Source organism: Monodelphis domestica, chromosome 5 (genome assembly GCF_027887165.1).
Source record: "Monodelphis domestica isolate mMonDom1 chromosome 5, mMonDom1.pri, whole genome shotgun sequence".
NCBI lineage: Eukaryota > Metazoa > Chordata > Mammalia > Didelphimorphia > Didelphidae > Monodelphis > Monodelphis domestica.
The window spans coordinates 249,766,429-249,790,305 of record NC_077231.1 but is presented as its reverse complement, the minus strand read 5'-3'; the positions used below and the strand labels follow the sequence as shown (position 1 = coordinate 249,790,305).

Sequence of the window (23,877 nt, the reverse complement as noted above, 5' to 3'; positions counted from 1 at the left end):
TTTTTGCTACTTAATTTTCTGAAAGGAGTACTGCATTCGGAATTAAATGACTTGATTTCTAATCTCATCTTTGCTACTTAATTTTCTCTATAATTATAAAAGTGTGTTGTTTCACTTCCAGTCCCTAGTTCCTCCAACTATAAAATCAGGGTATAGTATTTGATGAATCTGCCAGTACTGTCTGGCTTTTAAGGTTGTTTTTTTTTTAATAATTATTTCTAGTGTTATTTAAAGAAGAAGTAGTAGTTAATAAGGAAAGTCAGGAATATGATCTAGATTTTAGAACATTACTAGCTTAAGAATTTTCTTTTTTATGCCACCTACTCTCTGGAAGCTTTAGTTTTCTTATTTTAAAGAGCCCTTTCCAGCTTAAAACTGTTGTGATCTACATGACAAGTATCTTGAAGAAGAATGCTTTGTGGCATTGGCGAGGTCAGATTTTACAACAATTTCACATGTTTTAGAAATTTCATTTAGATTCAGTCAGTAGTACAGTAAGATGTTGATTTCCATAATGCATTTTAAACCAATCACTCCTCTTTACTGCTTTATAATTATTAAATGGGACAAAATAGTATGAACACATTTTAAATTTGGAGGTCCTAAATTCAGAGAAATCATATATGAAAACTGTTGCTTTTTACCATAGAGAGAAGCAATTATTAAAATAACTAATCATGCTTTTGTTTAAACTGCTACTGTGAAGTCATATTGTTAGGTTCAGGTCTTAATGTCTTTTTTTTTTCAAATATTTTGTAACAAAATTTAATTTGTTATATCCATATTAACTGATTGATCCTTTGCTATGTTAAAACCATCAAATTTCAAATATTTTAATATTAAAATATTATAATTTATGTGTATTTATATCTTCAAAAATTTTTTTCTGCTAGTTGTGAGTAGTAAAGATCCCATATTTTGCTTATTTTCTGTGTCTTTGGCATAACATTTTTTGTCAGGTGTACATGAAATATGAATTCCAAAACATGCATTTCAAAAAAAATTCAGCAATTAATACTTTTCAAATCTTTTAAGTACCCTAGTTTCTAAAAAGTAGCATCTGATCATTGTTAAATTTAAATATATTTCATTTAAGTCTTAATGTCATACAGAGTCAGAATTTGAATTATAGAAGAATGTATGTTTATGTTTATATTCATAAATTTTGATCATCCACAATTTATTGACATTGTTTCAATTTGAGGAGAAGGGGAAATCACAAAACAAATTCTTTTTGAGAATTTAGAGAGAAAATGAACTTCTGATTATATTCTGGGATCAGTACCCATTTAGTCCAACCTCCTACCCCTTTAATTCTGTAGTCCTTTACACTGAGAAACGATGTTCAGAATGATGATCCTGAAGCACTGTAAGACCCCGAAACATCAAAGAATATCCAGTATAGTCTACTTACAAAGGTAGGAAAAGTGGACAAATGTATTTTAGAATGATTTTCAACAAGAATTGAAACAAAAGGCTTAATTTGAAAATAAAGCGAGCCAAAGTACAAGCACATTTCTTAAGTATTCTGATTAATCACATTTCTATAATGTTTTAATTGAACTTTGAACCTCTTCTCCTATGATGTTTATTTAATTTATCTTAAATGCTAAATATATTCAGTGACATTTTTCTCTTGTTAATAATTTTATAAGAATTCTTTAGCTCCTCTCATTTTGTTATTTAAATCAGTCCCAATGATATGCCAAAATTCAGGAAACTTCTCCCAAAACTCTTACTTGCCAGAACTTTTGGGTGAAAAATTTACCTGGGTATTTAAATTTTCCCCATCAATATATCAATCTCTAAATGGTCATTTACTTAGCTTACTAGTAATAATGGAAGTTTGAAATTGACCCACACCTGTCCTGAATGTGTTGTTTTAAATAACTTTATTATATTATTTACTTATATCTAAATTCCACTTTAGAACTATTAAATTCTAGCATTTTTTTATCTTTTTTTTTTTTTAAGTTTAATTGGGTGTTTTAGACTTTTGATTGAAGGACCTCCTATTTCCCCCAAAGATACTTTGTTACACTTAAGCTCATACCCTGGCCCTGAAACATGGCTTTTAATTCTAAAATTTCACCCCTCCCATCCACCATCACCAAAAAAAATCAAAATGTCTTTTAATCTGGTGGGTAAAGAAGGGTGATATTGTTTTATCTTTTTAACATTAGACTATTACTAAAAATGTGTCTTTAAACCTTAGTGTTTTTAAGAATGTGATATTCTAGCCAAAATATTACGTTCACTTGTCAGGCATGGAAGGGATGAAACTACTTAAGAGTCTGTTTTTGATATCTTTGAACATGTATGAAAGAGCTATATACCCCATAGTGCTCTTTAATATGAAAGACTTAGTTAGATTTTCATTTTCTGATGACTCAAGCAGAATGAAGCACAGATTCATTATTTAAAAGTAGAAACATTCAGAAAAAAAGTTGCCAATTTCTGTTAGCATTTACCCTTAATAGAAAAAATATTGGTTTTCTGCTATTAAAAGTACCTCAATGAAATTAGAAGATGTAAGGGAGGCATTGATAATCATTTTGGACCATGTTTAAAGTCTCCAGTATTAAATCATTCTAGACAAATGAGATATAACATCACTGTGGCAGCAAATTCAGTAGGTACCATGAAAAATTTTGTCTGTAGACCTCTTTCAAGTGCCTTGCGAGAAGTGCAGATATGTAGTCGGCAAGAAGGTGGATTAATCACTTGATCTAAAGCCACTTTGAGCCCCAATATCTCCATACCCCACTTCCAAAAGAGCCATCATAAAATGAGTACTTTAAAGGTTGTTTAGGAGAAATGTCCCTTGATTTAACTTGATAGTCCTTGTCTGTTCACCAAGAGAATTCCACAATAAGGCAGAGAATCAGTGTTGATGTGAGAAATAGAAAGGCACCTGAGAGCAGCAATGTCCAAGTCTGTGTTTTCCATTATAGTATTAAGTATGATTTTTCACAGTTTCTAATGTTTCTTTTCTTTTTTCTGTTAAGTTGCTATAGCCCAAGGTGGAACAATCCAGATTTCTAATCCAGGATCTGATGGTGTTCAGGGACTACAGACATTAACAATGACAAATTCAGGAGCTCCTCCACCAGGTGCTACAATTGTACAGTATGCAGCACAATCAGCTGATGGCACACAGCAGTTCTTTGTACCAGGCAGCCAGGTTGTTGTCCAAGGTATATTTTATTAATGCAATAAGTTTAGATAGTTTTAAATGATTCACACCCATTTGGCATGGTGTGGCTTTTCAAATGACATTAGTAGATTTTTATTGGCCACTTAACAAGGAAGAGAGCTGAGGAAGATATAATCTCTTAGTACCTCTAAGCAGCCATTAACATAAATTGCTTAATTCCTACTAGAATTAGAAGAAGTAAAATTTTGTGAACATTAAAAAAAAATTAAAGCTAATGTAAAGTTAAGGTAAGAGAGCATCCAAATACTATTAAATTTGTTCCATTAAATCAACATCCTTAATTCCTGGGTCACAAAGATGTGATATAAAAGATTTCTAGATGTTCCTGATCTCTGAGGAATGAGAACTCAATTTTTGTTGCATTTCTTTTGGGATGAACTAAACCCAATCATAGTCAAATGGTTGAGGAAGATTTCTTCCCCCCAGTCATCACACTGATGTTAAATTGCCACCAGATAATTTCAAAACCGATACGGATTTGTGCTTAATATCGTGGAATTCTAAAGGGCCAATTTTCTCTAGTGAGTTTGATACTCGAGGGCCAACCTCAAAGGAAGGAATACCCAGGCTTAAGCTCTGCCTCTGCTTCATATTAGCTTTGTGAGTATGGGCAAGTCAACCTCTCAGGTTCTCCAGGACTGTTAAGTTCCAGATGAATTGCTAATCAGCATCATTGGAGGGAGTTTCTACCTGGGGAGTGTCCTAAACCAATGAAATCACAGGCTTAGCTCACGCATTCCCAATTTCCTCCCCCCCCCCCCCCACCTAAGCTCCAGCACTTAGAAATAAATCAGTCCCATAATTTTGCAATAATTCCATGACCAGCCACTTTGATAGACTATAAATTATTTTAATCATTTTGTTCAGTTAAAGGAGTTATATTCTTAAGGGCATTAAACATTAGTCAAGAGTGCTGCATATGTATATTTTATGTGAAGTGATGCCACTTTAAAAAATATTGATTTCATTTTTCTTCTTGCATGGTATATTTACTCAATGTACAGATTGCTGGCACTAGTTTGGAAGGTTAGCAGTCTGGGTTCTTTGGTCTGTTATTTTTGCACCAATGGGAGTCTGCAACTTGCAGCAGACACATACCATCCAAGGATTGCTCTTCCCTTTTATGTGCTTTGCCTGTCAGATAGCTAATCTGGAACATACTCAGAGTATTGGAAGAACTGTTATTGTTCCTGATTTCTAACTGTCACTGATCCCTAATCTTTGGCCAGAAGTTTTTCCTCATATAAGAGAAAATTTGTTTTGTTTGACTTGTTATAAATCTTATATAGGGGAAAGTATAGTTTAAAATGTGATGAACAATCATTTTCTCCCTACTGCAACCTCTCATTAGATTTAAAAAAAACCAGTAAGTTTTTTCTGGACAAAGTACAAAACTGATAAAAGAAAAGGTAAAATTGAGTATTTTATGTTGAGGCATTAAAACAATACATTTATGTCAGATTGAAAGTCAGTTTTGTCCTTCTGCCAGCATTTGAGTCAAGAAGACCTCTGGATAAGTTACCAGTTTTCCACCCAGTCCTACTATTCTGTCAGTAGATGATGATAATGATATGATGATGATGATGATGATGATATTGATGATAACTAAGATTTACATAGGGCTTAAAGGATTGCGATGCGCTTTATATTCTTTCATTTGATCCTCACAACCCTGTTGTTGTCCCCATTTTACAGATAAGAAAACTGAGGCTGAAAGAGGTTAAGTGACTTGTCCAGGATCATACAGCTAGTAAGTGTCCGAGGCAGGATTCGAATTCAGGTTCTCTTGAACACAAGGCCAACACACTATCCATTATACTTGGTCCAGACTAGAACCAAGTTCCTGGGGAATTGGTTTTAAACTATCCCTTAGAAGAACACAGAAATAGCATTATTTTTAGTAAAATACAAAAACCTATCAAAAAATAGTAAATTTTTATTAGAATTTTGGGGTGGGCATTAGGAAACATGAATTCTAGTGCAGACTCTGCTACTTATTCTCTGACCTTGGGGGAAAGTGTTTTTCATTTTTTACTTTTTACCACTTTAGGCCTTGGTTTCCTCATCTGTAAAATGAGAAGACTGCATGAGATGATTCTAAGGTCCCTAAAATGTGGTAACTGTCCATCAGGCCCAGCCCCAAATCCCAGAGGCTTTAGGATCTTCCCTGGGCCTGGGCTCTCCTCAGGGCAGAAGCAGAGGCCTACTGTGTTATTCCCCGGCTAGGCCAAATGGTCTTCCCTTTGCTGAATTCATCTAGTCTTTCTGGCCTTCATCTGACACCCGGCATTCATTCCCAAATACACATCATTTCTGTCCTCATTCCCAACTTGAACACTTTTAGAAACTCGGCTGATCTTTTTTCATTTGTTTCCTCACTTGTAAAATGGCGAAAATGCTGCTTTCCTTGGAATAGGCTGTATTTTAGGGTTATGGAGAGAAGCGGAGCTCTGGAAGACGTCCGACAGGTGTAGCCCATTGTTGGTAGGACGGGAGTTTTTATTTGATTTTGTTTTCTGCCAGTGGGGACGAGTTGCACTAAAGCGTCTCTACCCGGCTCTGCCATTTCTCTCATCCATGCATTCACCAAACAGATTTAGTAGCCCCCCACTTCAGGCTGGCACCGATAGATGGTGGAGATGCACGTACCAAAATGAAATGGTTTGTAATATCAGGGGACTCACAAGCAGCCCATGAGGACTTAAATCCATCCTCAGCTTTTTTCCGTATTTAGGGAAAATGCTGCAAACCCCCCCAAACCAAGCAGGGTCAGAGTCACTGCATTGAGAAGGCAGGAGCAGGAGGAAGGGGCCAGGGGGTGTCTGCAGAGGCCCCGAACCGAGGAGGGCAAGCGGTGTGCTGCTGGTGAGGAGCAGTGGACAGGCAGGCTGGAGCCGCAGTGCCAAACGGAAGAGTGTGTATTTTATCCTAGAAGCCATTGGAAGTCCCAGAGAAGTGGCATGATGGCAAGTCCTGTCTTTTAAGAATATCAGTTTGGCAGCTGCTGGAGGATGGATTGGAGGCTGGAGAGGCTGGAGGCAGGGAGACCAATTAGGAGGCTAATAAAATAGTCCAGGTGAGAGGCGGCGGGAGTCTGAGCTGGCCCAGTGGAGAGGAGAGCAGTGTGTAGGCTGGCACTGTGGGGAGAACCAAGGATGGGGTGGGGGCCCTTAACACAAAACACAAACTTACTGGAAATCAGTTGTTCCTCTCGATGCCAGGAGCTTTGGGGAGGAAACTCCCTCTGTTCATGCAGGGCGCAGTTTTGCAGGGACCCTCAGGCTCTTTAGCCTCACAGTGGGGGAGGCTAGCATTCTATCCACCAAGCTCTGGCTTTCCTTGGATCAGTATCTCAGCAGGCTTTTATCAAGTGCCTCCTATTTGTCTGAGACCCAATACAAAGAATGAGAAAACCCCACTTTCAGGGAGCTTCAATGCTATCAGAGCAGGCAACATAGAAATATAAAAGATACACAAAGTGAAGGAAGGCGGGGTAGGAATTTGCAACATTTTTAATAAAAAGAAAAATTGTTTTGGACTGTTTTGAGATTTAAACTAAAATTTGATAACCAAAATCAATACTATTACCTGTGCTCAGAACCCCTAATTATAATTTCAGGTGAGGAAATTCCTATAGTATGGCATTTTTAATCTTTTTTTTTAATTTATTCAATTAACTTGGAATATTTTCTCATGGTTATATGATTCATGTTCTTTCCTTCCCCTTTTCCCTTCTTCCTCCCAGAGCCAATGCGCACTTCCACTGGGTTTTATATGTATTATTATTCAAAAACTTTTTCCATATTATCATTATTTGCAATAGAGTGATCTGGCATATTTAATCTTAAAAATCCACTCTATTTGTGGCATGTTTGAGATCCTCAGTTCTTAAAGAATCAAGCCTGTAGAATGCAAGGTGAGAGTGAGGTTCCCAAACCAGTATAAGCTGTGTGCTTCCTTCCTGCCTATCATCCAAGGACCATTTTAGTTCAATTCTGAGGATTTGGCTCAGCCATAGGGGGACAGTTTTTTTGGCCATAGCTCTAAAGAGTTAGCATTTGAGTCAGAAGGTTTATATTCTGTGTCAGTAGAGGACATAACCGTGCCAAAGATATCGCAGATTCTTACAGTATTAAACTAGGATGTTGAATATTCTAACATAATAGGTGATTTAAAAAACAACAAAACAATTGGCCTGTTCCACCAATAAAGTCAACAGAAAATAATTTTTGGCTATGTAGAAATCTCTAACTGACTCATTGACATTAAGTCAAAAAATGTTTCTTTTTCAGTATAGAAAAATCGCCACATTCTTGTTCTTTTTTTATTCATTTTCTTAAATTTTTCATTCTCCAAAACTTTACATCTATAAACTGGAGTTAGCAAGTACATCAACTTTTTTAAAAAATGTATTTTTTAAGTTTCATAAATGTTTGTATTGAAATCTTGGGCAGAATAAAATAGAGAAATAACTCTAAATTATTTTAATTCTTAAAGCTAATGTTCCTGGCATTTTCTATAAGTTGTTAGAATCAGTTTTATGAGTAGATTTTGGAAGAAAATGGGAGTTAGTCTCATTAGCAAGAGCTTTCATTAGGCTTTTGTTGCAGTGAACTTCAATTCAGTGACAAAGTAAATTGATGGCATTGATAGGCCCCCAGTGATGTCATTGTGATGTCAATACTCCTATTTGTCATCCTGTGCATGCTGCTAGCTTGGAACATTTTCTGTTTGAACTCTGTTAGAGGAACAAGAAAAATTCTGTAAGCAGAAGCTAGCTGATCATGGCTGTAACTGGAAATGACACAGGTAGGAATTTTACATGGGTGTTTTCAGAATAAATTCTGCATAGTGAATTTAAGAAAAGATAAATTATTAGGGAATATTAAGGTATTATTCAATAATAGGAATTAAAAATTGTAAACAGCAAGCAATCTCTCCCTTTTCTATCTTCTAACCACTATAACATGGAAATGTTATTGTACCAATGTATTCAGCATTTCATTGCTTATTCAAGGAAATCTCTTTTTTCCCCTTTTATGAATATTCAGTTATTTAGATTTCTGCTCAGCAGGAATGAACTATCATGGCACTTTGTTGCAACCTGTTGCGAGTTTAGCCTAGCAATCAGTGAAAAGTGTGCCCAGATTGGGGAGTGGAAATAAGACTTGGGTATATTTGCACTAAAGCAAAGGAATAGAACTCAAAACAGAGAGAAAAAGCTGCCATTCTTATGTTCTTAATGCTTCTGTATTTCTTTCCTCCTCTGTTTTAAAATGGTTTGTTCCTCAGCTAATTGAGTTCAAAAGGCTGACGTCATTAAATTTCCTGGAATCCTGTTTCAGCAGGGAAGTGGAAAAGTTAAACTCCAAACAAGATGCACATTGACGTCAGCTCCGAGTCATGCTCTGAGTTAGTCAGTTCCTTTCTGCTTTGTCAAATGCTTTGGATAGATTAGAGTGTTAAGTTGGCTCACTTTCTTCATCTGCAAAGCTGCTGTTAACCTGAATAGACAAAAAGGTTTAGTGTTTCTTTTCTGTAAAGGTAAGTACCTGCTTTAAAAGCAGGAATGCTTTCCTGAGCAAGAACGCAGGAGATATGGAGCAGGCTTATATGGTAAAGTGGAGAATCCTTTCAAGAAGAGAGCCCAATGCATGTGCTGTATTTGGAGGAGACTATATATAGAATAAGGCTTTCTTCTTTTGAACAGCCATATAAGAACTTGCTAATACTGGGGTGCTCTCTAGTGCTCAGTGAGGGAAATACTTTGTTTGGGGTTTGAGGTATTTTCCTGTCTTTTAGTGTGCCACCTGACTTTGAGAAGATCATTTATTTTTTTAGATTTTAGTTTTAGTTTAGACTTAGTTTTTTAAATAGATTAATCTTGAAAAATTAACTTCTTTAAACAAAAATTCATTTGGTTAAAACATTGAGTATTTAATGCTGACTTTTCTAAAACCTTATAATGTGACTAGAATGAGTTAATCATGCAGGATGATTTAACACCTCAGTCGCTTCAACTCATTCCCTTTCTAGCATGGATTATATTTTATTTTGGGTTCTACACTGTTTTAGGTTAAAAGAAAATAAGTCAACCATCTGAGTAGAACTTGAATAAATTTTATTTTAAAAATTCTTTTATTTATCAGATTTTAAAAATCGATCCGCTAAAATGTACAGTTGAAAATCCTGGATTGAATGTTTTATTCAAAATTTAATTTTCTTGATATACTTGAAAACACTCTAGTCATGTATGTATAATCATGAATCTCTTATGTGTAATATAATTCACAGGTTTAAAATGATTATTTTTTTCTCAAGTTAGTAATTAGTATTTCTCTCACTGAACCCATTTAATTTCTCATGTGAGCATTATATGAACATGACAAAATCATAAAAACAAGAGAAATAATGCAAAAATACACTAAGAGTTGATATTAGTTTAAAATTGGCTTGAATACAAATTTGATTAACTTTTATTTTTGCACTGCATAGCAGTTATTTTAAAAATTGTTTCATATAATTAAACTGACTGGTATACTATTGGTAGCATTTTGTGTTTACCAGGCAATAGTAATATGGGCAGTACTGTTATGTTAAGTGTTTTTATTTATTTTATTATGCCATATATAATGTGATTCCCAGTTTTAAAATGTCAAGTTGCTGAAACTTGCCAATCATAATTATATATGTGTGTGTGAATGTATCTACATATCTAGGATTTGTCTATATACATGTTATATATGGTACCAGTTTCATAGCTCTCAGTGATGACCTTTGTCTTTACAAGCACAGATCACAAATCGGCATATTCTCTGCAACTTTATTTAGTCTTGTCAGGTTGCCCAGTTTTGCCTGGGTCTGACAGGCTCTGAGGCCAGCTTCTTAACCACTATGTGCCTCGCTATTCCTTTTCATGAAACATTCATTTTTTAAAGACATATCGATTTAGTATGAATAAAATTTGCACATTGCAGAGAGCATACAAAAGAGGGAATTTTTTATGTTATTCTGTTTTATGTCATAGACCCCTTTTGCAGTCCGATGAGGCCATTAGCACTCTTTTCAGAATAATGTTTTAAAATTCACAAAATTAATAAGATTACAAAAGAAATGAGTTATATTGAAATGGTTATAAATTTTTTAAAAATTAAGGTCATGACTCTTTGCTTGATTCCCTTTTTTAAAAAGAAGATAGATATTTTCTGTTTTCACTTTGGAGTATTTTTGGAAGATATTACTGAGCTTATAACAGCATGTTAAAATTATTTCTTTGGCATTCTATTTGGATAGCAACACTAGTGCTGGACATATTTCATATTTTATTTCAATGACTGAAACTGCTGACTTTTTAGTTTTATAACTCCTCATTTATTTAGTAAGTACCTCATGAACTTAAAGACAAATAGATAAGAAAATGCTCTTTCCCCCCCTAAACCCTTATCTTCTATCTTAGAATCAATACTGTGTATAGATTCCAAGGCAGAAGAATGGTAAAGGCTAGACAGTGGAGGTTATGTGACTTGCCCAGGATCACACAGCTAGGAAGTGTCTGAGGCCAGATTTGAGCCTAGGCCCTCCCGTCTCTAAGCCTGGCTCTCAATCCACTGAACCACCTGGCTGCCTTTAAGAAAATGCCTTTTGATATTTGCCTGTTGACCTTTAAAATGTTTTATAGTATTTACTTGATAAAATGATAAACAATTTAATTGAAATATTTCCAAGTTGGATCAATTAATTAAAACATTGCCACTTTATGATGATATTGTTCTTTAATCAGGAGTCATGGGAAACATGGTCAGAGGAGTGATTCTGTAGATATTTACTGGAGAATCAGTAAATATACATTTGTAATAATAATAAATTAGCCATCTTAGAAATTTTGCAGAATGTTCCTTTTACAACATGTTGTGATTTTCCTCTATTCCCATAGAGCCTGCCTTGTGGATTATTCTGTGTTCTGCTTATTTTACTTACCTTTTGGCCTTTTGTGATTTTTAACTTTCTTAGTCATTTTAAAATAACCTTAAACTTTAAAGAAAAAAGATCCATATCACATTTGTTTATTTTCATTCTTTTTGAGAAATTGGCTAACAATATATTATGGATGAAATGCAGTAATTTGAAAATAATTTCTCCTTCAATTTTTAAAGGTTTAGTTATTATTATTATTACATTCTGTATGTCACAGTTTGGTGTTTCTTTTAGAATTCTCCAGAAGAAGTATTAGAATAGCAATCAAAGATAAGAAAGAGTTAAGGAATTTTCATTCCTGTGAAACACTGGAAAACAAAATTTGATTTTGATATAGCTATCATATAAATATTATATATGTACATATATATAATGCATATCTAACTTGCTAAGTGAGACTATGAGAAAAGCATAAACATGTATGTATGCTTTTTATATCAGGAATTGGGTGTTAGCTAACACTTGGCAATGAGATATTCAGATTCCAGCATTCATGTTAGATAATCCATGATCTCAGGGAATGGTTTAAGAAAAGAAAGTTCACAGAAGGCTGGTTTCTGTCAAATATGGATATGTTAGCCACTTGGACCTCTCATTTTTTAACAAAGTTTGTTTATGTTTTCTCAAAGATTCTTTTAAAAAATTACTTTATAAAATAGTGAGCCGAAGTCAGAAATTCAGAATTCACTAGGTATTTGCCAATAACATTTCTTTGGTTAGTTTTTTTCCTCCTTGGAAATCAAATGTATAGAATATATTTTTGTGTATATGTTAAAAACACATTTTTTTTTCTTCTTATAGATGCGCAATCACATCACAACAAAAATCTCTTACAAAACATTTTCAAGCCTCAACTGATTGGGTTTGGGGACCATTTTTATTCTAGACTTTGATTTCATTGGTGTATGGAACTTTTGGGAGTCCATGAGTGGAAATAGGCAAGTTATCTAATTTATAGTTTCAAAGAATTACTCAGGGTTCTAAGAAATAAAGTGACTTGCCCTTGATTACAAAGCTCTGGTATCAGAAGTAGAACTTTAATCTAGGTCTGCTTGATTCCAGTTCTTACCCTCTATTCATGATATTATTTCCCTCTCCAATTGAGCCTAAATTCATATAATCTGTATATTTTACAAAATATTTGATGCAGTAAAATTTTACCATAATAAAATAGCTTCAGCTCTCTTTAATAGTTAAATATGACAGAGGCATAGAATACTATATTAATTTAGTTTCTAAACATCTTTTCAGTGGGTAGTAGTGAAGGGTATGAATGCTTTCAGTAAAGACAACAGAATATACCTGAAGATTGCTTCTTTGAATTGGGGTCTGTAATGCAAAAGAGAATATTTCCAAATATTGCAAGGTGAAGATGACTAATGAAAACTTTAGCTGTCCACTTGCATAATGTGGTGGAACAAGTACTACATTTGGAGTCACCAGGCTCTAGTTTGAATTCCACTAACATGATGGGACACTGGGCAAATCATTCCACCTTTCTGGTCCTGAGTTCCTTTGTCCATAAAATGAGAGAACATGAATTGATGATCATTTTTTCAGCTGTGATGTTCTGATTCTTTGATTTGCTTAAAGAATTCATTTTCTGAATTCCTTAAAATAAAGGTTTCCTTTTAGAATGTAAGCCCTATGAGAGTAAGGAGTGTTTTACCCTTTGTATTCTTAGCATCTAGCACAGTGCCCTGGAACATAGTAGATACTTTAATAAATGTGTGTTGGCTGATTTTCTACCCTTATTTCTTTCTTAAATAATTTCCTACTGTGATTATAATTTTCTCTTGATGGAAGCCATCAGTTAACCTTTTTTGATGGGCCATTTTATGTGAAACAATGTACTAGATTCTTTGGGGAGTCATGTTTATAAAGAAGATAATCAGTGGCCCTGTGGAATTTATTATTTAACTGAGAAGGCTATTACCTGGACCTCTATTACCTCTGATGGCATTGGCAAAGAGACTGAATGGTTCTGTGATAATGGCTTACAAAAATTGATAATGCCTTATGAAAACTTCTTAAAGTGGCAGCTGTCAGTATAAACAGTTTACAATCTAGAACCATTTGTTGATTAGAGAGAACAATGCATATTGTAGCATAGATCATTTAACCTCTTAAATAAGAATCCATTCTAAACTTTACTTCATCTATGTTATAACATGAAAACTTTTAAGGATAAGGCTTATTTGAAATAAGTATTTTAAAGTTTGATTAATGCATCTTAGGAATTATGTGAAGAATCCAAGAAAGAAACGAACCCATAAAAGTATGTTAAGAAACCAGGTGGATATGAGAACTTTTTCAGTTTAAACCGTGTGAACTAAATTTCTACAGTACCTCACGCACTTCCTCAATACATGTCTCTGAGGGAGACACCTTAATGCTCAGTGTTCTCTTTAGGATACCGTTCAACCTAGTTAACTGCAGTGCTGATGGCATGTGGGTGTTCTACATTGGTCAGTTGAAAGGTTAACTGAAAATTAAGCAGAAAACTATTTTAACCTGTTTTGAGATGGTATCTAAAATGTATTAGCATGCTTTTTTACCTTAATAAGTAGAACAGAATGAATACATATCTTTGATGATGCCAGATTTTTTCCCCACAGTAGTGGTCCTTATGAAGTTATATTTATACAGTACTTTCCCCCAAAGTTATTTTTTCTTTAACTTATTCATTCACTCATTAAATATTTGCTGAGGTGCATGCTTTTAGACATAGCTAATGAAATTATTGGAAACTGAGCTGGATCCATAGAACTTGGGGCTATAAAAAATCTTAGAGATCCAGTGGCCTGGTAGCATTTTTCATATGAATAAATGAGGCCAAAAAAAAGTATGTGAAGTTATTATATTTACAAATGCTACACCTCATATATGAGCTACTTGTCCCTTTCCTAAAAGGAAAGCAGCACAAGGTTCTTATTTATTAATCTAGCTTTCTTCATAATTGTTTTTTTTGCAGTACTAAAATAGAGATGCACTTTTTTAAAGCCTTAAACTCCAGAGAATAGTTAAAGCATTATGGAGAATAGAGAAGGCACTATCTCATACCACTGTTGCATGGCACATGTTATGTAATCTATCTTAATTTTCATTTGAAAAAACATGCCTGTGTGACATCATTTATAGTAAAGCCATCCTTGATCTCATAAAGTCCCTTACAGTTTATAAAACAAGGTCTGATGTTTCCATCCATTTCATTGAGATCAATTTTATATGAAGTTGAAAATTGTGAGTTTAAAGAAAATTTATAATGTTCTGTTTTATTGCAGCAGCCACTGGTGACATGCCAACTTACCAGATCCGAACTCCTACTACTGCTTTGCCACAGGGAGTCGTAATGGCAGCCTCTCCAGGAAGTTTGCATAGTCCACAGCAACTAGCAGAAGAGGCAACCCGCAAACGAGAATTAAGACTTATGAAAAATAGGTAAGATGTTTCTCTGAAAATTTGAAACTACTGCAAAAAGTTTCTCTGCTAGAAACTTTTCTAATACTTCTCTGGCAAAAGTTTTCTTCTTTGTTTGAAAACATTTGAGGTTTTTGTTTTTGTTTTCTTAAATACTACTATGGCAAGTGTTCTGTGACATTTGCATGAGTCTTTGTTCCACAATTCAGTGAAATCAGATTGGCCTATATTCAGAGTTCTCAGCTATTAAACGACTTCATCAGCAGGAAGTACATTCCTGCTTGTTGCTAATCAAGATTGCTTTCATAATCACCTTTTTTCCCTCATGGTAACTGATTAGGAGCTTTATTTTAATTTTAAAAATAGTTTATTTTAAAGATTTTATTGATATATTTTATTTTTACATCACCTTAATTTCCAAGTATGTATCTCTCCATTCCCAGAGAGCCAACTGTTGGAAAATAAGGGGGAAAATATTGTAGTTGGTCAGAAAGTGACAACTGTATCAGATTAGTCAGTCTATATAGTGTTTCACACTTTATCCTCCTTTTCTGTAAAGGTGGGAGATGATCAAATGAATAAATATACTTGTAAAGCACTTTATAAACCTTAAAGTGCTATATTATTGTTAACTGTTATTTTCACATCTTTTAAAGGAACTTTTTAGTGTGCTCATTTTCTCAAGAATATAAAAGTTTAATACTTTATATTGATATATCAGTATAATATAATGTATTTCTAATTAGCATCAATGCATTTAAGTGAGCAAAGATTTTCTCAGTTTAGTTGAAACATTTGAAAAGCTTTTTTATTTGTTATATATTGATTTGTTTATTTTCAACTCTAAAAATTTTTATGAGGGGCAGCAAAATGGCTCAGTGTATTGAAAGTCAGGCCTAGAGATAGGCAGTCCTAGATTCAGATCTGGCCTCAGATAACTTCCTAGCTGTGTGACCCTGGGCAAGTTAATTGCCTAGTTCTTACCACTCTTCTGCCTTGAAACTGGTACTTGTATCAATTCTAAGACGGAAGGCAAGGGTTTAAAAAAATGTTTTTAATTAGTTAATTTTTTAATGTTGTGGTAAGGTGGGAAGCAGACTTTTGTAGAATAAAAATGGCATCCCAGGAGCCATTCGCACAACTTTGCCATATTATGATGCTCCTCACAGCATGCCCAGACCATTTCAGATACCAGCATTGGCTTGTTGACACTGAGCACTTGCAGACTAAATGGCTCATGGCTTTGGTAAATCTAATGAACACCTTGGCTATCATGGTCAGCGGCTGTAAAGAATTATACTTGAGATACAGGTTAGAAGATCCCCACATGTTTATGCTCTAGAGGAATCACCTTAGTTTAGAAATTGTACCCTCCATCTGCTGCTCAAAAACATAAACATTGGAAACTGTAATGGCAGTGCTTGCATGTTTCTTTGTACTCCTTTTGGATTTAGAGTAATAACAGACATAAAAACATGAGATAGAATTTTCACCTACATTTTATTGGCATCAGTTTTTATGTACCAGAAGTAGCCCTGTTTAACATATTGAGGTCAAAATAATTATGAGAAATTGTCATAATGACGAGAAACTCCTCTAGAAAGAATAGTTGATTGACCCTAGTCAAATATTGCCACATTGAGAAACTCAGACTTAACTCAGGGAAATGAGATCTGCCCACTAGGGTCTTAATAGCTTTCACGTTCCCTGGGATTCAGGATTTCAACATTTTAAAAAGCCTAAAGATTGGAATAAGTCTCATTCAAAGGGGGCAGCTGGGTAGCTCAGTGGATTGAGAACCAGCCCTAGAGACGGGAGGTCCTAGGTTCAAATCGGACCTCAGACACTTCCCAGCTGTGTGACCCTGGGCAAGTCACTTGACCCCCATTGCCCAGCCCTTACCACTCTTCTGCCTTAGAACCAATACCCAGTATTGATTCTAAGACAAAAGGTAAGGGTTTTAATATATATATAAAAAAGATTGGAATAGGTCTCATTCAAGAGTCAGGAAAAGACTCAGTTTTAAAATGTGTTTACTTTCTTCCTCTGTAGGTTTTCCCTATTTAAAAATGCTGCTTTCCTTGCTAGCTGTCATCCTAGCACGACTTTTCCTTTCCCACCCAGACTCCCAAAAGAAAATGCTGTCTTGTCTTGTGGCTTCCTCTTCCTCTTCTCTCACCTCCTTTGTAACTGCTTGTCATTTGACTTCTGCCCTCATCCTTCAACTGCATCTACTTTCTCTATCACATCTAATCTCTTAATTGCCAACATTGATAGCCTTTTCTCTTTTTAATTGACATTTGAAGCACTTAACACTGTTGGTCACCTTCTAACACACACTCCTCAGTGTCCTCTCCTGGTTTGTCATCCATGTCACACTCCCACTTTCTTTAGGGGAAAACCCCAAAGCTCTATCCTCATTCTCCTCTATTTTTTCCTTATTTAGTTTTTCCTGGTGACCTCATCAGTTCCTTTGAGTTTAATGCCAAAGTCCACTCATCTGTGTGTCTAGCCCGAGTCTTGCCTCCTGAGCCATTGTCTCATCACCAGCTGACAATTGGCCTTGTCAAACTGGGTGTCCCATAAACATTTCAACCTGAACCTGGCCCAGCTACTCTTTTTTTCCCTTCCCAACCTCCTATCTTATTGTTCCTGACACATCCCTTGGGCCTGGAATGTATTCCCTATTTAGCGCTTTCTCTTAGGATCTTGTTGCCTCCAACATAAAGTTCAAGCACCACCTTCTCCCATGCAATTTTTACTGATTTCCCTCACAAAATTGCCTTGAATTATTCTGTATATATTTAGTATACCCAGGATCTAGCACTGTGCCTAGTACATTGTAAATGCATTTAATAAATGCTTATTGGTTGACTGATTTTAAATTGCTTTGCCAGAATCATGATAGATATGAATTAATATAGTTTTGTGATCATTTGAGACATGTATTGGAAAGCATTGTAATTATAAAGCTATTTTGTAAACTTATAAAAATTAAATTTAACAAGAATATTAGGAACTAGTATGTTCATAGCCCTTAGCCTAGATGCTAATAATTAAAAACAAAAACATAATCCCTTACTCTTTGTTTACATAAAATATGAGATATCACAGTACTATATTATCCAAATATAATTAGAAAAATTGATTACTTATGTACAAATGAACTTATTTACATATTTATCTAATTTATATATCATCTTAATTTATATTATTTTATATTAATATGTGATATAAATATATATTACATATGTTATGTATAGTTTATAACAAAATATATTTTATACATTTTTATTTGTATTATTTATATTTTAAAATATTATTTTGTCATGTAAATAACCCTCCTACTTCCTGTTTTATCCCATTCTAGTTCCATTTTTAAAAAGTTTTAATAATTAGGACTTATCTAAAGCCTAAATTTTGTCTCTGCAGTTTATACCACTGTTCTCATTTCTGCTCTCCAGGGCCAAGCAGAGGAAATCTAATCCTTCTTCCATGTGACTGCACATAAAATATTTGAGAATAGCCACAATGTGCTCCCCTCCCACTCTTACCCTACTGTTCTGTTCTGTTTAGGCTAAATACCATTCCAAGTTCCTTTAGTCAGTTCTCAAGTGGCATGAAATCATTCTTCAAGATCTTAGTTCTTCTTCTAAACACTCTTGAGCAAAGTAATTTCCATGACTAAATATGGTACCCCAAATGAGGTTCTGGGGTAGCATATGGCAAGACTGTCATTTTCTTATTCTAGAGCACTGTGCCTCTCGAATCAGTTTAATATTGGAGGCTTTCTTGCCTGCCTTATCACAGTGGTGACTCTTTAAGCTTGTTTAACACTAAAATTTCTTTTTTTTTTTCAGATGAACTAGTTATATGTTCTCCCATCTAAGACCTTATACTTCTATTATATAAAATTTCCTTATATCCCTTTCAGGCCATTGTTCTAATATTTTTATTATCTTTTTGAAACCCTACTGCCCTCCTAGGCTTTTGTTATCCGCAAATTTGATTAGTAGGTCATCTCTTCCTTTATCCAAATTTTTGAATAAAATAATAATATTTTAATATAGAATAAAAAATTATAAGGTCAAAATCAAAGCTCACTAGGGCACTTTGTAGATGAGATTGAACGATTGATTGACTTAACTGCCTTTTTCGTCTGGCCATTCAGCTTGTTCTGAATCTGTTTAACTGTATTATTGTCAGGCTTGCTTCTTTCTCTTTCCCAAAGCATCTACATGGGAGACTTTGCCAAATTCTCTTTTATAATCTCAGCTATATTAGCAAATTTCCCTGATCTGCCAGACGGGTAATCCTGTCAGCAAAGGCAAGAGGGTTGGTGTGGCACTGCCCCTGCCACACACCTGTGCTGACTTTCTGTGCCCACCATTCCTTTTTTCTGTCATCTTCATTAACTTTTCCTATGCGGATATGCTCTAGAATCTTGCCAGAAATGGAAGTCAAACTCGGTGCCTTCTAACCTTCAGATGCCATTCTATTCCTTTTTTTTTTCCAAGTGTGAGATATTTGCAGCCAAAAATTTAATACTGCTTTGCTTTTGGCAGAGAAGGAGTGGTAGGAGGGGGAGAGAACATGAGTGCAAGTGAGGGAGCACTAGTGGGCGTCCAGAAACGTCTCCTTTCCTGCTTACTGTGCCCAGCTCTGGATCGGTTTGCTGAAGCTCCTCCTCTCTTTGGCCTTCCTGTCTAGGTGGTCTGAAGTAAATGTTTGGGATGGGGGCTGGGGGGATGACTAGATTTCCATTCCTTGTGTGGCTTGGCATATTCCACCTTTGTTTTCAGTATCCAGAAAGCTTAGCAGAGAAAGTAAAGAGCTTCAGGCAGTAGAATGTTCCTGGCCTCAGCCTATAGCACCTACACCACCCTGATTGAGAAAGAGACCATTTGTATATAATTGCCATGGAAGCCTGGCCACTTGAGAAAGATGAGGGGGATCTACTTTTTTCAGTTCCCTTAAGGCTCAGTGCCTTAAAAATCTTCATTCATTCTTGAGGTTTTCCTAACGCATCAGATAAATTGGTCAGTCAGCAGGCATTAATAAGCACCTTATGTGTGCCAGGCCCCACATTACATTCTGGGAATACAAGAAAAAACTCATTCACATGGAAGAGCAAATGATGGTTCAGGCTTACTATCAAAATGCTCTTAGGAGTATCTGTAGTTTGGTAGGAAAGCATTTCCTTATGAAGTTGGAGATATCAGAGAGACCAGAGAGGGAGGGATTGTTTACATGAGGGCCTCTGGCAGTACTCGTGAAATCCCACCCCCAGCAGCCTCTCTGTGGTGAGAAAGCCAACTGGCCGGCTTCAGGCTGCACCATCCAATGGAACGGCTCTGCTGCATCCGCTTTGTATGGCCTGCCCCTCTAGACCTCACTTACAGCTCTAAAATGAGAGGACAGGATGAAAGGTCCTCTGAGGAGCCTTTTAAATGACCTCTGTGGTTTGTGGAAGATTGGCTTGCCAGTCACTCTCTTGAGATCTGCCTATAGAGAAAGAGACAGAGAGACAGAGATCTTTATATAAGATGTGTGTGTCTGTGTGTCTTCTGTGTGTGTATGTGAGTCTCTATATAGGCCATCTCTCTGCGTCTCCATATGTATATATATCTCGTACCTAACCCTTTTCAGGTAATAGACTTGCACTTCATGATCCAAATCTAAGAACTCTTGAGACCCTTTTCCCCTGTTTTTCCCTCCCCCCCCCAACTCCTGTGATTTCCCCACCAACAATTTATTCAAACATCTTTTCTACTAAATTAAGGGCAGTTTTTAATTTCTTCCAGTATTCTCATCCTTGCTTACTTGCTTGCCACATATTTCTCTCACATAAGGCAACAGTGTGTGAAAGTTGAGCCAACTATAAATAGGCATAGCAGGTGTTTTCCCTATCTAAGCATTGTTTAGATATGTACTTCTTTTGGAGAGATAATTTTAAAATTTTGGGCTTGAAAATTCTACGTAAGAGAATTGTGAGAGTATTAATAAGAAAAAGGGGAATATAATTGTTTTTTAAATCTAGCTATAAGTTAAAACTTTAAAATTTAAATTTAAATCTGTTAATTTACAACATTAAATTAACTTTCTTTCAGATCTTTATTTGTTAAAATAATTATACAATGAAAACTTTGACTTTACTGAGGCAATTTCAGTCCCAGTGGAAATAATAGTTGGAAAATCTTTTAAAACTGGCAAATTTGTGAATATGCTTGATTTTCTTTTAAAATTTGCACTGTGTCACTTACATTAATTAGCATCTTTTATTAGATTAAAGCCAATTTCCTATTTGAGTCTGAAAACTTTTGACATAGCTCTTTATTGTTTTTTAACTAGAAAATAAGCACTGTTCTTTTTGGTGTATCTCATTGAGAGTACTAACTGCTGATTCCTCTGAGGAAACTACCTACTGCTTGAAACAGAAATATTCCCAAATTAGTGAGAATCAGTCTTAAAATTAAATCCTTAAAGGATTATTTTTTGGGACATATTTACACTAAGTTCAAGTTTGAAAGTAATTAAAACGATTGTTAGTTTTTACTTTATACATTTAACTCAACTGTCGAGAGATTTGTTTCTTATATAAAAATAGCTCCAAAGTTGTCTTATTAAGATGGATGGAATTAGCAGTGTAACAGCTATGCCACAAAGCAAGGTTATTCTAAGATGTTACACTTTTGTTATATGTCAGAGTTGCTAAGAAAGAAGAGTAAATGGCTAATTATAGTGTTTATACTGCAGGGAGTTAATTGAATATTTGCTTCCCCCACCCAACCCCAAAAAGGAAATTTTGGCTGAAATTTTTACTTCTTGGTGACCATTGTGTGTGAAAATAACCAATTTAATTTCACTTAATCCTTTTTTATTTGTTTGGTTGCTTTGGCTGCTTTTCTTCATGGATGCTTCTAGTGCTTTTTAAATGGAGTGTAATGGATGTTGAATGCATGTCATCGTAGAAAAAAGTTTTGACCTTCCCTTGTGAGTTATTTTGGCAGCTTTCCTTTCATATTTCTATGTTGTTTTGCTCTGCCTGTCCCATGTTTAAATTGACTAGTGTGATGAGCCCTGTGTTTCATCCAGGCCGCTCCTCATTTCTCTTATTTTTAGTGGTAGTGCCCTTTCATTTGGGCTTGAAGTGAAAAAAAAATGCACTCTTGTGACTTGTTTTATACATGTTGTCTTTTGTAGCTGACAAACTGTTTATCTCTTGATAAAGGCAGTTGAATCTATCTGTTTTGCCTAGATTTTAGTTTGAAGACAAAACCTCTAACAATGGTGCTTATTAAGGTTTTCTGAAGATTAATTCCTTTAAGCATTTTTGATCAAGTAAAATTCAGTTCAGGATGAGAGAATTACGAGATTCCTGGTGGATAATCATCATCAGGAGAATTGAAAGGAAATATAAATGTCAAGTATGGAAATGCAGCTAGCAATGTGGTCATATTGTTTCGTGTGATGGAAAAGCAATTCATTGATCTGATCACTGTGGTGATGGATCGATCATATGCCTATGAAAATCCAGTTTTGACACAGATGCTGGGCAAATTGAACATAGTTGTTTGTTGCATTATAGTCCTTTATAAAAGGCCCGTGCTTGGTTGTAATTGTTGTACGGTTTTGTATGAATCAGCACCAGTTTTGATTGGCTGTTGAATTTGGGGGGCAGAAGAACAGTTCATTGAGCCATTCTTTGTTGTTCTGGGGGTTGTTCCTGTAGTCATTTGCCTTGTGTTGGTTCCAGGGAAGCTGCTCGGGAGTGTCGCAGGAAGAAGAAGGAGTATGTCAAATGTCTTGAAAATCGTGTGGCTGTTCTTGAAAACCAAAACAAGACTCTCATTGAGGAACTCAAGGCCCTCAAAGATCTTTATTGCCATAAAGCAGAGTAACTGTCTTTGACTTGGACCTTGTTTACTGTGAACTCTAATCAAGGCATGAGATGCAGCAATTCTACAAATTGCCAGGTGGACTTGTGGAAGGGACACTTGTGACCCTTGGGAATCCAGTTTGGCTTAGTATTTGAAACTGAATTGGGAGTGTTGTTCCAAAATTTGGAATGCAACCATGATCACACAGTTATACCAAGCTTTCTTCAATCTGTTTGCCAATAGCATGCAAATGGTTTTTTGTTTGCCCTTTTTGCTTCTGCTTTTTGCAGGGAAGCTGCTAAAGAATGTCGACGTCGAAAGAAAGAATATGTAAAATGTCTGGAGAGTCGTGTTGCAGTGCTGGAAGTTCAGAACAAGAAGCTTATAGAGGAACTTGAAACCTTGAAAGACATTTGCTCTCCCAAAACAGATTAGTAGAAATATTTACGCTATGAACTGATTACAACATGTACAGTTGCTTTTGAAGGCAATACAATATATAGCCGGCAAGAATTATGGCTTTTTTCCTTTGTATCATTCATCTTATACTATAATTTCTAACATTCCTGAAATGCTTCACTGTACTTTGTTGACTCTTAGCTGTAACTTCAGTTTTTTAAAGGAGACAAACTGTAAAAAATGTATGTAACAAATTCTTAAAATGCAATATTTGTAAGACTTGTTCCATTGCCACATATTTGCAGTTTCCACTCTTTTGTGTCACTAATAGTGTCCTACGCAATAAAATATTTTGCAGGTCTTTTAAAAATCATTTTAGGAAAGGATGATCAGAGATAATGCATCCAACAGTACAATAAAATCAACCCACCAAAAATACCTCAGGAAGTAGTTGATAGAAAGTATGTTCTGATTACATACCTATATGAGAATAGTAGCTCATAAATGAATTTATGGCATTTTTCAGATTTTTATATTAGTTGCTTTGTGAAGAAAATATTGTATTGCTGTCCTTGAATGCCATGGTTGAAGATAGTTTTTAATAGAACCATGTTGGTTACACTTTGTAGTGTTTGGTGCTCATTTAAATATCTGAAACACGTATTGCAGTTTTTAATCTACAGTGTAATATAAAAGATCTTGCAGAAGCTCTTAGTGTCAGTTTTATGTTACATAATCTGCAGTTATCTTACAACACATTTTCAACTTCTGGAACGAGTTAAGGGCTTCTGCACCTCAAAGCATATTGACCTATTTCTACATGTGCCATGATCTTCGCCCTGGGGCTGTTTGAACTGTCTCATCTGATCCAGGCCTGTGGAGTTCTACACACAGAGAAGAAGATCTGTGGTGAAGAATTTGTGTGTGTGTATATGTGTGTGTGTGTGTGTGCATCTGTGTGTGTGTGTGTGTGAGTGTATGTTATAT

At 35.3% G+C, this 23,877-nt stretch overlaps 1 protein-coding gene across 31 annotated transcripts in view; it reads left to right on the top strand.

Annotated features, from left to right (window-relative positions):
* Positions 1 to 23,597, top strand: part of CREM (cAMP responsive element modulator) — a 65,239-nt gene extending 41,642 nt beyond the window's left edge. For 10 of the 31 annotated variants that reach the window (XM_001365950.5, XM_003342079.4, XM_056800016.1 and 7 more), the window contains 3 exons: positions 3,009 to 3,197; positions 14,476 to 14,632; positions 22,782 to 23,597. In XM_001365950.5, coding sequence (XP_001365987.3) covers positions 3,009 to 3,197; positions 14,476 to 14,632; positions 22,782 to 22,926 — 491 coding nt within the window. In that variant the 3' untranslated portion in view covers positions 22,927 to 23,597. Of the gene's footprint in view, positions 1 to 3,008; positions 3,198 to 4,948; positions 4,968 to 7,921; positions 8,027 to 8,451; positions 8,762 to 11,992; positions 12,130 to 14,475; positions 14,633 to 22,367 lie in introns of those variants that run through there. The other 21 variants (XM_056800023.1, XM_007504728.3, XM_007504722.3 and 18 more) reach the window with 14 other exon arrangements.
* The last annotated feature ends 280 nt before the right edge of the window (positions 23,598 to 23,877 follow it).